The sequence below is a fragment of the Cryptosporidium ryanae genome, assembly GCF_009792415.1.
Source record: "Cryptosporidium ryanae isolate 45019 chromosome Unknown contig_5, whole genome shotgun sequence".
In the NCBI taxonomy this organism is placed as follows: domain Eukaryota; phylum Apicomplexa; class Conoidasida; order Eucoccidiorida; family Cryptosporidiidae; genus Cryptosporidium; species Cryptosporidium ryanae.
The window spans coordinates 324,807-339,922 of NW_027125531.1; the positions used below are offsets into that span (position 1 = coordinate 324,807).

Below are 15,116 nucleotides of genomic sequence, written 5' to 3' on the forward strand. Positions count from 1 at the left end.
TTAAACTTATTCATTTATTAATATAATTTGAAATACTTTTTTTGTAATGTGGGAAAAAGGCGGTAAAGGTGTTACTTAGATCTTTATGATTTACAAAAATGTATTTAATAAATAAAACCGGTTAAAGGTGAGTACCGGTTAATAGTAAAACTTCAATAAAAGAATATTTAAAAAAGTGAGTTTTATGATTAATAACATCTTTAAAGAATTGGAACTTGAAAGTTTTATTATTTAATAACAAGTATATTTGTTTTTCAGGTATTATTTCTATAATGTTAGATTGATTCATGTATGCATAAACCAAAACGAAAGAATCCTGTTTACAACTTTAGTCCTAATTTCTACTTAAGTTATTCAAATAAATATTTTCTTTATTTGAGTGATTTTGTAAACTTGTATTAACTGAAAAAAGAAGTTGAAAATGATTTCGAACTTTGTAAATAAAATATTTGGAAGTCCAGGATCTGAAATTAGTGGAACTGAGTTAGATACAAAGTTATCAGAGGAACACCCAATATATTGTGCAACTTCACTTAAGACATTTTACCGTCCGAAAAGGCTCAAGATAGCAATTTTGGATCACCTTCCGTGCAGTGTTGAAAATCTAAGCATTGAACTTTTTACCACTCAGAAGTCAGGTAATTTCAGAGATTATATATTATCGAATATACAAGACAAAAAAAAAAGCAAAATACCAAGGCACACTCTTGTAATGAATGGTCATTCTTTCTATTGCGTTGTATCATCATCGAAAAAAGCAAATTGTAACGAATGTGGAAGTAGTGTATGTTCGTCTTTTGTTATAGACTTTACAAGAAATTCGGATAACGGAGAACCAACTTATTTAATTTTTCAGGGAGATGTGATACTCAGAATTCAAGACAGGAGTTCTAATTTAAACATATATTCCTTGGCAACAAGTAGGAGTTCAAATGACGTCATTAACATTACCAAAAACGAGGTTATATTATCAATACCAAATAGTTTTGTACTTTCAAGAAGTTTTAAAATTAACCTGATTTTGTATTCAGTTATAGGATGGACAAGAAGTGGAGAGGAAGATAAAGTTTTAATGGATAAAAAGGATGAAAGACGAGCGGAAAATGATGAAAAACTAGACAACTTACTTAAAAAAAATCTTTCCACCTCACCTTTTAATAAGCTGCCTACTTGCAGTATAGGCCATACTAATGAGTTAAACAAACAACAAAAAGAAATAGAAATTTTTGACGATACGAAAACTCCAATAAATTGCAGAGGGGAGGGAAATTACCATAACAATTCAGGAATTTCTGAAAAAGGACAATTATATAGTACCCCAAATTCCGCATCAACACCTATTTCTGCTATATTGAAGGCAAAGGCACCTCCTTTGCCCACAAATATGAAATCTGCACCAAGACCTAGGTGCTTACCTAAAGGTGCAGTGAAGGGGAGTGTATCAGATGCTAATTCTGTCCAGAAGAAAAAGATTCTTCCTTTAGGTAGGAGAATTCACTGGAAACCTTTGTCTGAAGAGATGGCTCAAAAAACGATTTTTAGAGAAATATTGTATACTTCATTGGGACCTCAATCTTCTCCACTATCTAACCAGGAAAGTGAAATATACAATACCAAATCCATGTTTATTTCTAACTCTTATAATAAAGATACTTGCTTGTCAAATGAAAATGGCATTGTAACGGAAATGTCCCCAATGTCCAATTCTGTTTCTCCTATGACTATATCAGATTTTCATGTGGCCAATTCTATCGTTCACATGGAAACTTTGTCCAGAGTTTTCACTAAATCATCTACAAATACAATTAATTCTTCTGGGATCAACTCCTCTTCCTTAAATTGCCATAGTGCCCCAAATATGTCATCCTATTCGGGAAATAACAAGTTCCTGTTAAATCCAAATAAAAGTAAAGAATATCAAAAATTTATCACAAATGACAATAAATCCTCAATTTTTGAGAATGAAACTAGCGAAAAAACTATCAGTGAAAACTCTTTCAATGAATCGCAAAATATAAAAAACGATTACAAGATTCCTAAAGATGAACAAACTGTTTTTAATACTGTAAATCATCAAAAACAGCTCCCTCTAACGTTTCTGTCCCAAAAAAGAGCTCAAAATATGGCAATTGTTTTATCAAGACTCTCAGTTCCAATAGACTATATTATTGAAGTGTTGAAATCATTTAATGTTTCCAGTTTGACCTTAGAAGACTATGAAAGAATAGAACAAGTCTTACCCACAGAACAAGAAATAGAAAAAATTAAAAATAATCAAAGAAATGAATTGCACCAGCTTGAGCAGTTTTTAAGTCGATTTTCACATATATCAAACCCAATGACAAGACTCAGATTCCTTAAATTTGAACATATATTAGATGCCTCAGAATTCGATATACAAAAGAATTTGAATACACTATATTCCGCTTCGTTGCAAATGAGAAATTCAAGTAAACTAAGATTAATACTAAAATCTTTTTTATTGCTTGGAAACTACGTTAATCATGGGATACATTTCTCAGGCATATCTAATAGTTTGTCTCCAATCTCGCATGCAGTTAACAATGAATCTATTAATTGGTCTCTTCTTGAAACAAAAGGATTCGCCCTATCGTCTTTACTGAGGTTAGTAGAGTTTAAGACAGCAATAGACTCGTCATTTACTGCTTTACACTACATTATAGCAAATTTGACCCTGAATAATCAGAAACTTAACCTAAACCAACTTCCAAACGATCTTCATGCTGTTTCTGAAGCATCTAAAATATCAGTTGAAGCTTTGTTTGCATGTATAAATGATATGAGGAAAGAATTAGCTATTCTTGAGATTGAAAAATCAAAGTTTTCAAATGAAAGAGTTGAGCATTTGTTTGAATCCTATTCGAGACGCCTAGATGCTTTAATAGAAGGTTATCATAGAATTGTAGAGAAGGTTGTAGATACAGCCTTATACTTTGGTCAAAACATACCTGAAGGAAACAGAAGTTTAATCATTCAACCCTTCTTTGAGACAATGAACATTTTTCTGTTGCAGTTTTCATCATGCTGCAAAGAAATAAAGGATAAACCCATGAAATTTTCTCAATTGCTAGTCGATTCAAGTGCTGTTTTTTCTAATTCCAATGACTCCAACTCTTCTAATTCTTATTCAGTTACCAATTCGACCAGTAACAGCTCAAGAAACTTAACTCCACTTATGAACAATACTCCAAGTACATCATTTTCAAAGATACCAAATATATCTGACAGTAATTGTTGCTCCAATTCTACTAAACACGATAATTTAAATAGGAAACAAGATAGCAGTGATAATAATCAGCATAAAAAGGCTTCTGTTCTAAAACCTTCGGTTTTTATAAACTCAGAGAAGAAGGAAACTGGAAATGTCATTATAATTAAGACATCTGACAATAATGTTGGAAGTAATGCTTTTAAATTACCAAACAGACCTCCTCCTCCAAAAAACATTGTTAACATTTCATCTATTAATACATTTAAGGAGTAGGTTACTTAAGAATATATAGATAAAAACCGTGAATTTATAGTAGTTTTATTGATTTTATGTTGCTGAAACTTCTTTTATTTTGATATAATTGCTTTATTATATGTACTTAAAAGCTATTTTGCTTTGTTTTAAGATATTCAAATACTTCAAAAACATGTCTGGCGGGAATATATTTCAGTTGCAGAATTAATGAAATAGTCTCACCTTGAAATTAAGTAACGGTGAAATAAAGAATATAACAAACGTTTTCAAACTGCTGTAATTTCTCTTAATTTTTAATAAGGTACTGCTTTAACTTATAACCATATATTTATCTACTAAATAACTCCAAAATATGAATAACTGTTACCATCAGGAAAGGAGTCGTTTAATCCAAAAGCATAAGGAGGAAATCAAGTTGATGGAAAAAGAAATCAAATCAAAAAAAGGAATATTGAAGGAAAGACTTCAAAATAAATTGGAACATATTCTTGAAAGGCATCAAAAGGAGGTTGAAGAGTTTGAATCAAGACATGTGTGTGATTCAAAACCAAGAAAAGATGGTAAACTAACAGGGGATGATAATTCAGAAATTAATGGCAGCCACAATAAGATTATTCTATTTGAGGAAAGGCATTGGAATAGTTTAAGTAAATCGGAGTTAGAATCTGAATGTAAACTTAGGGGGATCAATTCAAAAGGAAGCAAAGAAGATCTTGTGACAAGACTATTTGTTTTCACTGCTGATCAAAAGTCTAAGTTAAATTCACTATCTGAAGTTCCAAAAAATAGCAATGTTTGCAATTTTTCAAAGAATAATGAATCGAATATTTCTATAAAAACCCCTTTTGTTCAAGAAATAAAGAAAATAACACCACCTGAAATTAACTTTTCTAAAGCAGGTGGAGTTGGAAAGAAAAAATTTAGGAATCAATGTAGAAAAACTGATCACAGAAAGAATTTTCAACCGGATGAAAACTCATGGGCTGCTTTTTGTACAAGAAATGATATACCAAGGAGAAAGAATAATGATTTAAACGTATATGAAGACTCTGATTTAAGTAACCAAGATGAAGAAGATCAATCAGATAGCAAAAATGAACACAGCCATAGTTCTGATGAAGAACATAACAGTGAAAATAACGAAAATGAGAATATACCTGTTGATGAAGACCATGAAAAAATTAACAAAAGAAGAGCATTAATGGTAAAAGTCTTGGAGAAAATGCTTTCAAAAGCAACGATAAGTGAGAGGAAGAACGGAATTAAGTTATCTGATATAGATTCACACTTAACAAAACTAAACGTAAAAAATTTCAGACCAGAACTGCTAGGGTATAAATCTACTGAAGAATGGATATCTTCTCAATCAAAAGGAATATTAACCTATGACTCCAAGAACAAAACAGTTTTTCCTCCAGGGAGTATGATATTCGGTTCAAAAGAAAGTAATAAAGATGACATGTATTATATTGATTACTTGAGCGAACCCGACAGCAGCGATAATTTTATGTAAAATTAGTTTTAAAATCTTAAAATTTTTCCCTAGAATTTTCTTTAACTACTTAAGCAATTGATTTTATGTTAATTTTTTTCAGTATTTATCTTATATCTTTGAAAGAAAAAAGGTATTATGTTTGTTCCTCTCTCTCTCAACCTGTTAATCCATACAAATTTTAATAGAAATAAATGAAGCAGATGTCCAATCAATACATTAATTTGGAGTCTATATTGAAAGAAAATATGTTTAAATAGAGATAAATATTGTTTAAAAAGGATTGTCAAAGTTAGATATTTTAATAAAAGTATAAAATAGTGAAAAAAAATATTTAAAAATAACAAGATGACGAATGTTAGATATGTTAATTTTGCTTTGGAATTTTTCAGTCATTTTGTACCTACAAAATCTTGCTTTATAAATATACTTTTAAAAATATCTACATGCAAATATTTTGCACACAGAATTTTATGTAAGACCTAAAAAATGAAAAGGCGGGTAAGATTGCCCACAAACTTGTAAATTTTTCCCTATGTTAATTTATGATAAAAGCAGTGGAAGTAACAAATAAACGAAATTGGATGCTTTAAATTAATGATTTGATTCGAATACGAACAGCCATTTAAGTTTTAATTATCAAATGTGTTAATATACTGTATTTTTGATGCTTCTGTCGACGATAAACAAATTAAGGGAGGAAAATAGAAAAACACATTCACTAATAGTAATAAATGGTGGGAATACAGTAAATAATTTTAATGATAAATTATCTGAAATAAAGAATGGTACAAACTTTGGTGAACATAGAAATCGTTTTGTTTCATGCGAATCTAAAGATAAGTCATTGTCTTCTGAAAATAATGGTGACGGGCCTTTAAAAAAGGATAAGCAGTCAAAATCTGAAATAAGAGCAAAAAATAATTATATGTCACCTTTTCGGGATAATATAAATTCAATTCAAAAATGTATATGGAATGAAAATTCCACCTGTGTAAATAATGAAAGTAGAGTCACATACTTACCTTCAAAACTGATTGCCTCGTGCCATGACGATGATAATGATAAGGAAAATAGCAAAGAAAGAGTAAAAATTAAAAAAAGAAAACAAGATAAAAGTTCCTCTGAAAAGAATTATTCTGGAATAAAGTTAGTTCGAATTATTTGTACAAAGAATAACAACACATATTTAAATAAAATACGCAATACGAATGAATTTAAATACTCAGATAAAAATAAAGATGAATTTGAGGACAATAAAGACGGTTCATGCAAAAAAAAAACTAGAAAGAAAGGGTCATCAAACGATAGAGTTGGGGTAACAATAGATTTTGGTAAAGAAAAGTCTAAAACTAATGATAAAACTGTATCTGGTACTGAGACAAAAAATACTGTTAATAAGGAATTTTTAAATGACAATAAAAGAAGCGAACTTAAAGATGAAGCTAATGATGATAATTTATCTACATGTAAAAAAGGAATTACTAGTATGAAGGTAAAAAATAACCTAATTAAGAAGAAATATAGAGAAAGAGCAAATGTCGACTTCTTCGAAAATTTAGTCTTGTCTACACCAACAAGCAATGATTCTTATAGAAGAAAAAATAGTTTATATAATGGATCATCACAAAAAAGGTTATCATTAACTACCCCTGAAATTATAGAATTTGAAAATATGAGAACTGGTTTTACTCCAATTAATGGCAAAACTGAGGGAGAATTGTGTGGCAAAGCTCGGAAAAAAAGTGAAAACAATGTCGGATGCATTGATTTATTTGATCTCTCCCCAATTGGAAACTCAATAAATGAGAAAAAGAATTATAATACAGATGAGAGTAATTATAAAAGTTCTTCAAAAAATTCAGTTGGAAAAGTTGTAGGGGATATCTTGAGTGGTTTAAATACAAATAGATTCAAAGGAAAGTTAAACCGAAGCAAAATAAATTGTGAAAAACAAAATAAATTTATAACACAACTATATGAAAAGTTATCATCAGAAAAAAATAATACTTCTAGAAATACTGGGGCTGATAATAACTTGATTTCTAATTTAACCTTGAATAAGAAGGTTTCTAAACAAATAACTTCCAGTCTTGAAAATGCTCTCGAGAAACAATTAGGAATAAACATGGAATTAAAAAATCTAGAAGACAAACAGGAGTTAATATGGAACATTAATGAAGACATAACTCTTCATCCAGAAGAAAGAAACCTTTTGATGCAAGAATTAATGGCAGAAAAACAGGGGTAGATTTTAATTAGATTATATTAAATTTATTTCTAAACTGTTAAGTTATAAAGAATAAGACGAGAGTCAGATAAAACTAAACCAGTGACTTTATCTCGCTCTTATTTCCGTTTGTATTAAGCGTCGTGCATGTTGATTGATCGGCGCTCGTAATTGTACCTTTTCCACCAGAAAGCTTATATCCTTCCCCCCCGAAAGGAACGAATCCCACAGCACCATTTAAACCAGAATTACTTATATTTGAATTTCCTCTATTTGAATTTGTCATCTCTATAGGACCACTAACAATGTTTGAGCGACCAGACGTTCCTACTCCTGTGTTGTGACCCCCAAAAATGTAAGCACCCGTAGTTCCTGTTATCAAAGGGGAACTTAACATCAATTCCTTAAATAGTTGCCAGGAAACTCTTGTGCAGGCAGCTAGAACGATTGCGTTAATTGCAAACAGAGTACAAGCCGCTATACTCATAGCTGTATTAGCTATAGATAGGGAGACCGCAAAGTAAACAGTGCAGAACAGAGTCCCTATTGCGGAAATGAATATATACATTTGCAATACAGGTGGCCTATATGCATTTACATCCTTCACCGAAATGTAAGCTAGGATTATAGAAAAAACTTGTAACAGAACCCATACTGTACCTCCAGTCGGGACCAATACAAATAATACTATCAAGGTTATAAATTCAATTATCAGGAGAAATTTTAGTTGTCTTGCAAATTTCTTGCACTTTTCTGAAGGTGGAACCGAATACAAACCTGGAGATCCAAGAGTACACATTTTATATACCTCTGTATTCCCTGGAAAAACCAATTTACTTATTAATTTATTGCTATTCACACAAATTACCATACATATACTTGAACAAGCAATTAATATGCTTTCCAAGAAAATTAACTTTATTTCTCTCTGTTCCACTCACTTCAAAAAGATTTTCCAATAGTGAAGAAGAAAATAAACGTTCCAAAACTAATAATTTTATACCTCATCCAAATATTTATGTCGCCTTTGTTGTGAAAAAGAAAAATAGGCAGTTTTATGTTAAAACCAAAAGCAGCAATTCTGATGAATGCAAAATTTTTTTAAAAAAATGTGTTTCTTATATTTACTGAAAATAAAAGCTTATTTATCTACAAATTCCACCAATTCGTTCTTTCTATTATTACAACAATCTTGCTTCTACCTGCAAATATTCATTCTAATTTGCAACTCTCTTTTGTGTTTCAATGAAAATAAAACTGTAAATTGAAACTTTACCGCTTTGTTTGGGCGGGTATTCCACTTCGACCTCAACATTTCAAGTACTCTAATTTGAGAAGAATCGAAAAGAAAATAATTCATAAAACTATCAGTACTATAAGTATCTACTAAATAGCAAGGATAATAAATAGTTGTTTAATAGTGCAAAAACAAAAGTGCTCAACATTAGTTATACATGCAAAATGTAGGTTTCTGTACTAATTATGTGGACTATTTTTTCCACTAAATTGTTATTTACATGTGTTCTTCAAATTTTGCCGAAAAATCTTCAATGATCGTTTTAATCATTTTAATTTATCTCAAACTTTAAACTTTATCTTCTATTTAAAATTGTGAACCTGTATTTAATTAGGTTCTTCCTACTCCTCTTATGAAATCATCGGAATTCGAATTTGTGTAGACATACAACTTATTGCCACTTGCTCCACGAGGAATTATTTCATCCTTCCCGCCATCAGATTTGTCTTCTATACCACTAATGATGTTGTTATACTGATCTCCACTGGTTCCACCTGTTTGACCTGTCTCCCTTCTATAGCCTGTGGATGTGAATATACTGGTAGGTTTTGTGGTAACAAATTGGTCATCCTGATCGATAAAGTCATCACTTTCATCCTGATAATCAGGCCCTCTTGTCGTTGTGAATGTCACTTCTTCTTGCCCAGTTGTTTCAATAACTGTTGAATTAACTAGTCTTTGAGAAGCCTTTGAAAGTCTACCTAAATAAGCCTTCTCGATTACAAATTGTCCGTATACTCTTGGAATTCCCTGCAATCTGATGAAATAATAATAAATTGCTGCAATTACATAATCCATTTCATTCCATTTTCTTGTATTGTATTTTATTCCAGTTAATGTACAATATCTTGTTTTTTCAACAGAATGTACCCAAGTTTTTAGAGGTGACTTTTTCCAGAGTGAATCTGGGTATTGTTTCCAAGAAGCCCTCGTCATTGGTTTCTTTCTTCCTTCCCCACCATAAGTTACTTTCCCAAAATCAAGAAAACGAAATACTTTTTGTTTTAACTCTCTAAACCATTTTTTAATTCCTGATTCCTTAAAATTTGCCCTTTCTACATTTCCAAGTAGATACTGAAGTTGCCTTTCATACAGAATTACAGCAAGTCCAAACATTCCTTCTTGTGATAATAAAAGGTTTGGGGACAACTTTTCTAGAGTTTCTGTTGAAAGTTCATACTTTTGAGTCTCGATGTATTCGTAGATATTTCCAATATATTCAATAGAAGATGGAATTCTCTCTAGATTTACTGCATTTTCATTCTCCTCTGGTGGTAGTTCAGTAGAGTCAGAATGTATCTTCCATTCAGGTTCACAATAAACTACATTTGGATTCCCAATTCCTTTACACCTTTCCTTAGAAAAGCACTTACCTTGGAAAAAGTCCCTGATGAATGGTTTCAAATTTCGATTTGGACAACGGTGACTTTTTTGGAATTTTGATAATGAATTTATTCCTTCATAGCCTTTTCTTCTCCTCCTAATCTCTATATACTTTCTTGCTACAGCTAATGGATATAAATCATAAAGTGCCACTTTTTCCAATGGTATATGTATAACTCTTCCCTCTTGCCTCATTATCCAGGATCTTATTTGTGAGACAGTTACTACTGGGTGTTGATATGAATACAAAGGCCCCCATGGAAAAATTGGTTGAATATCCAATTCCTTTGGTTCGCCATTAAATTTTCTTAAACTTGAAAGCGAAAAGAAGTAAAGCATTATAGATGCCATTGTTATTGTTTCACCATCCGTATCCCTTAAATCCAAAGTCGTACTACCGGGCACCCCATTTGAGTAAGTTTGATCTTCAGGATTCAACGGATAATAAATACTTGATAAGAGCTGAGGGACAGTTCCCCTTTTCAAAGTTGTCATCGTTAAGTAAATATTTTCACCTATAGTTCCCAGTAGAGAACCAAAAAGAGTAACTCCTGCTCCTGCTATCAAAGATATATCTAATGAACCTAAGGACCCACCGGATATAATTGTTACTAAAAAGTTAATTGAAAGGGTAAATAGTATAATGCTCCTCATATTTCTATTTCGATATCAAATTAATTATTTTAACCTAGTTATAAACCAAACTTCTATTAGCAATCCTTTGATATTATATTGTATTTAAATTTTTGTTTTTATTTTAAACAAACAAATAACATTAGTAAATTTTTTCTTTCTGGCAATTACACAAAATGTCATTAAGAACTCATTTATCATTTCTTTTTTGTCTCTAAAAGTCATTTGTAAAAATATATATATATATATGTCTCCATAATACTTGTTCACAAGAAATTATAGCAATAACAAGCTCATTATTGCATTAATGCACTTTTTATTTGTTGTATTTTAATCACCCCCATTTATTACTCTTACTACCTATCAATATAAATACTTTACTTATAGACTACTTGATATTTTACTCCAATAAAAGTAAATTTTCCCCCATTTTAGCTAAATACCCCTCATTGTAAATTGTTCTTATCACTGCCAAGATACCTTTTATGTAAATATATTATTAAACGGTTTTTATGTCGATTAAATTGACATTATTGTAATGACTTCCAGAATCCCGCCTATTTATAGATACTGGTAATGCAAATGTGCAATTTCCTTATTTGTTTTTATCACTTGATTAATTATTTTTAATTTCATTGTTTGTGGACTTTAATTCATTTGAATTAACACTATTTACACTATTTTCTTGATAGCCTTTTTTAAACTGACTAGAATCTTTAGTGCCTTCCCCGTTTGAAACTTCACCTTGTTTTTCTTGTTGTGTTTCTGTAAATTTCCTTTTCTGTGGTCTTTTTTTTTTAATTTTTTCATATCCATTATCCCCCAATTCGTATTTCTCTAGCATAAGTGGATTTCTACTGTATAATTTTTTTAAATCTGATACTTTTTCTTGGTACTGACCAAAAATAAAAGGAAGCCCAATATCTCTTGAAAATGTATGAAATACAACACCTATCGAATAATCGTAGACATTCCAGCCCTTAGAATTATACTTTACCTTTTTTATTTCATCTGAATAAACAGAAAACACAACTCTTTCAAATGATTGAAACGGGTTGTGTTTCCACATTGAATCTGGTATGAGTTTCCAAGGAGCAACCTTCGGTCCATTACGCTTTCCATGGGCCAAGGATGCAACGTCAGTGATTGTTGCATATGACCTTTCTATAACCCCAAGTGACTTTCTAAAACTGCTACTACTGTAATTTACAGGGTCAATAGAAGAAATATCATATTGTCTCTCTCTCCAAAATAACACAAAAGAAAGTGAAAATCTCTCCAAATTATTATTTCTTGAAATTACATTTATTTTGCTTAATACCTTCTTTCCTTTAAATATTGGCTCCAAGTATTTATATATAGAAACAAGCTCATCCCAAGATGTATCACCACCTGGAGCCCAATTTGGACAGGTATAGCTAACCTTTGGATTATTTTTGTCAACATGAATTGGGGATTTTGAACTAATTGCTCTTCTATGTGGCACACTAATCATATCTGAAAGTTTATTATTGTTGCAATTTTTTTCTTCACTGCTTTTATCATCACATTTCTTGTTTTTTTTCCCTTTAGAAGACTTTTCTATAGAGTTTTTTACTTTGTTCAATGAATTTGATATTCCTTCCTCGACAATATTTATCGTTTTTTCTCTATTTTCAGAAATAAGCCTTGCTATTCCCAAAGGATATAAATTCCATCTATCTATTTCGGTTATATTTAATCTGATAAAACCACCTGAAATAGAGTCCAAATACTCCCTTATTTTAAAAGTCTCTTCCAATGGATCATTGTTAATATCGACTTGACCCCAGGGAAATTCTATATTCTCTCCTTTTTTGTATTGAGTAAATGGAAATTCAGTAACTAGTATAGAGAAATAATAAAGTAGTCCAGAAACTGTTGTCTTGGTTTCACCATCCCATTTATATGTATCTATATATAACAATTTATCTTTTGTTCCATTTTCGAGCACAGGGCATCTTCTTCCTGCAAGAATCCCCCCTAAAGTCTCTCTGTAAGTCTGTGTTAGCATGTAATAAACTGCAGTTCCACCGATCAAACCAATTGATGTAGAAACGCTCAGTGATTCAAATCCATGACTCAACACTATCAATCTAAAAAGCTGAAGTAATACCAGAAACGTATTTAAATAAAAGTACATGATGTTCATTATTCAGACTTATTTCTTATAACCTAGATTTCAAAAAAAAATATATAATAAAAAAGAAATATCTATAATAATACAATATCTACAATTTCGAGTATAATTTAAGAGACGTTGTCATACCGGTATAAGTTTAAAAAAAAAGTTAATACAAAAAATGATGGTTATAATCTATTATCAAACCAAAATACTTTTTCATTATACTTTTCTCTTGAATTTTTTTATCATATTTGAAACATTGAAACTCTAAAAATAATTCAATTTACTAAATAGTCGCTTATTAAAGGTACCCGGTATTTGGATATAAACATGCAACTTTAAATGCATAATAAAATATGGCGCCAAATTATTTAAAGAAATAGAAGTATCTGTGATTCAAACATATATCTGAAATAACTGAGAATTTACTGTTTTCTTTAGAAAAAATATTAGCCTCTATTACAATAAGCAATTAAGTCTGATAGTATGTGATGTTCAAAAATAAAATGAGTGATATATCTTATTCTATTTCATATTTGACAGAATGAGGATTTGGAACATTATATTTCTGCAGGCCTTGAGCTTCTCTATCAACCAAATAATGTCTTCTATTAACTTTGCTTATGTACTGACCGTATAGAAGTGGAACACCAAGGATTATAACGAAAAAATGAACAACTGAACCGATAACAAAGTCGAACTCTGACCATTCTGTGGACGAGTATTTATCAGATCTTAGTTCTTGGATGTGAGCACCCATAATTAAAAATTCTATAGTTTTTGAAGGATTTAATTTCCACTGCTCCTCTTGAATTCTCTTCCATTGAGCAAGAATAGTTGCATTTTTTCTGTGAGATAGTCCAAACAAGTCAAAGAAAAAAGATCCAAATCTAGAGAATTTATTCAGTAATTTTCTAAATCCGCCTATTTTGAAATTAATTAGGTCAATATAGTTGCTATCGAATTGCCTCTCTCTTAGATATAGAATAAAAGCTAGTGAAAAATTTGCGAGGCTCTTATTTAATCTATTTTTCTCGCATATTTCATTAATTGAATTATCATCAAGTGTTTTTGCATATTCATAAATTACTTTTAACTCATCGATTGCATTTCTTTCCCCTGGAATCCATGGAACAGACAGGTATTTAACCTTTGAGTTTGTTTTGTTTTTGCATACTACAGTTAGTCTCCCAGTACAACGCTTCTTTTTGTTTACAAAATCAGTTATCACTGATGAAGATTCAAGTTTTTTTACCTGAAGGTAAACATCTAGTGTAGACCTCTGGCCATTGAATATAGTCTCATTTATAGTTTTTAAATTTCTTTGCTGAACAATATTTTTTATAACATCCTTTGTTGAATCGTTCCTATCAATATTTATGTCATTTTTATTGTTTTCATGTTGATTAACTTCAAGTAAATTATCCTTATTCTTTTTTTTCCATCTTAGTTTCGCAAGCTGTTCTTTCAAACTAAATTTTTTTCTAGATTTGGAATACTCTTTTATTACTGCCAAGAAGTGCAGTTGCCAAATATCAACATTATTTAGTGACACTCTAACTATTCCACCCTTGAGTGAAACAATGTAATCATATATTTTCTTAACTCCATTAAATGGATCTTCCTCCAATTTAATCTCTCCCCAAGGGAATTTGGGAAGTATCTTACTTGAATAAATTGAATACCTATCATTTAGATTTGGGTTCACAGACAAGCTATAATAATAAAGCAAACTCGATGCAACCATTAATGTATCGCCATCCCAATAATCAGTTTCAATATCAAAATAGTAGTCACCTTCTCTATTCTTCTGGATCGGAAGAAATATCCCCGCTAAAATCTTTCCCAATGGACCTCTCCGTGCCTGAGTTAGCATATAATATATTGTAACTGTAGAGGAACCCAATGAATATGCAGTTATTGTCGTACTTGCGCTTGGAGATGCAACAGCACTATAAAAACTATAAACAGTATGAAAATTAAGTAAGTGAATCACTAACAAAAAAAAAATCAGTAACCTGCAGACACCTCCCATTGTTTTTTACCTCTATTATATTAAAAAAAGTTGCTTGTTATGTAAAATATTTTATCCAGTCTATATACAGTATCATAACATTAAAATTAAGGAAAATGAGTTTAGCGCCTTCCATTTAAAATAAAGTGATCATGGGAAAGTCATCGAAAAAAGTATATAAGAGAATTATAAAGAATATATTGATTTACAATTTATTATCAATATAACTATTTAGTGTAAATTTAATCTAAGTAAATAAAAAAGAAAGAGTAATAATAGTTTAAAAATGCTAAAGTTCAATTCCCACAAACAAAAAATAGGCAAAGTTTGTTTATTCTATAAGTGTTGACTTTTCATATTCAACCACGATGAATCAACCAAACCTTTGGGAAAATAAGCGTATTCGCCAGTTACTTTAGTATTAAATAATGAGGTTT

The 15,116-nt window shown here is 30.6% G+C and overlaps 7 protein-coding genes across 7 annotated transcripts; 3 read left to right on the forward strand and 4 right to left on the reverse strand.

Moving 5' to 3' along the window:
* Window positions 1-421: 421 nt before the first annotated feature.
* FG386_002622 (formin 2 domain) lies at window positions 422-3,505 on the forward strand (the record flags this gene model as incomplete). Its single annotated transcript, XM_067342071.1, has 1 exon — window positions 422-3,505. The coding sequence occupies one exon, from the start codon at window positions 422-424 to the stop codon at window positions 3,503-3,505; it is 3,084 nt and encodes a 1,027-aa protein (XP_067197676.1).
* A 334-nt stretch (window positions 3,506-3,839) lies between these two features.
* FG386_002623 (uncharacterized protein) lies at window positions 3,840-5,000 on the forward strand (the record flags this gene model as incomplete). Its single annotated transcript, XM_067342072.1, has 1 exon — window positions 3,840-5,000. The coding sequence occupies one exon, from the start codon at window positions 3,840-3,842 to the stop codon at window positions 4,998-5,000; it is 1,161 nt and encodes a 386-aa protein (XP_067197677.1).
* A 646-nt stretch (window positions 5,001-5,646) lies between these two features.
* Window positions 5,647-7,230, forward strand: FG386_002624 (uncharacterized protein; the record flags this gene model as incomplete). Its single annotated transcript, XM_067342073.1, has 1 exon — window positions 5,647-7,230. One exon carries the CDS (start codon window positions 5,647-5,649, stop codon window positions 7,228-7,230), a length of 1,584 nt encoding a protein of 527 aa, XP_067197678.1.
* Window positions 7,231-7,303: 73 nt separating this feature from the next.
* On the reverse strand, window positions 7,304-8,008 carry FG386_002625 (uncharacterized protein; the record flags this gene model as incomplete). The annotated part of the gene is made up of 1 exon (XM_067342074.1): window positions 7,304-8,008. The coding sequence occupies one exon, from the start codon at window positions 8,006-8,008 to the stop codon at window positions 7,304-7,306; it is 705 nt and encodes a 234-aa protein (XP_067197679.1).
* Window positions 8,009-8,836: 828 nt separating this feature from the next.
* FG386_002626 (signal peptide protein) lies at window positions 8,837-10,543 on the reverse strand (the record flags this gene model as incomplete). The annotated part of the gene is made up of 1 exon (XM_067342075.1): window positions 8,837-10,543. One exon carries the CDS (start codon window positions 10,541-10,543, stop codon window positions 8,837-8,839), a length of 1,707 nt encoding a protein of 568 aa, XP_067197680.1.
* Window positions 10,544-11,138: 595 nt separating this feature from the next.
* FG386_002627 (uncharacterized protein) lies at window positions 11,139-12,692 on the reverse strand (the record flags this gene model as incomplete). Its single annotated transcript, XM_067342076.1, has 1 exon — window positions 11,139-12,692. One exon carries the CDS (start codon window positions 12,690-12,692, stop codon window positions 11,139-11,141), a length of 1,554 nt encoding a protein of 517 aa, XP_067197681.1.
* A 493-nt stretch (window positions 12,693-13,185) lies between these two features.
* FG386_002628 (uncharacterized protein) lies at window positions 13,186-14,700 on the reverse strand (the record flags this gene model as incomplete). The annotated part of the gene is made up of 1 exon (XM_067342077.1): window positions 13,186-14,700. One exon carries the CDS (start codon window positions 14,698-14,700, stop codon window positions 13,186-13,188), a length of 1,515 nt encoding a protein of 504 aa, XP_067197682.1.
* Between the last annotated feature and the right edge of the window lie 416 nt (window positions 14,701-15,116).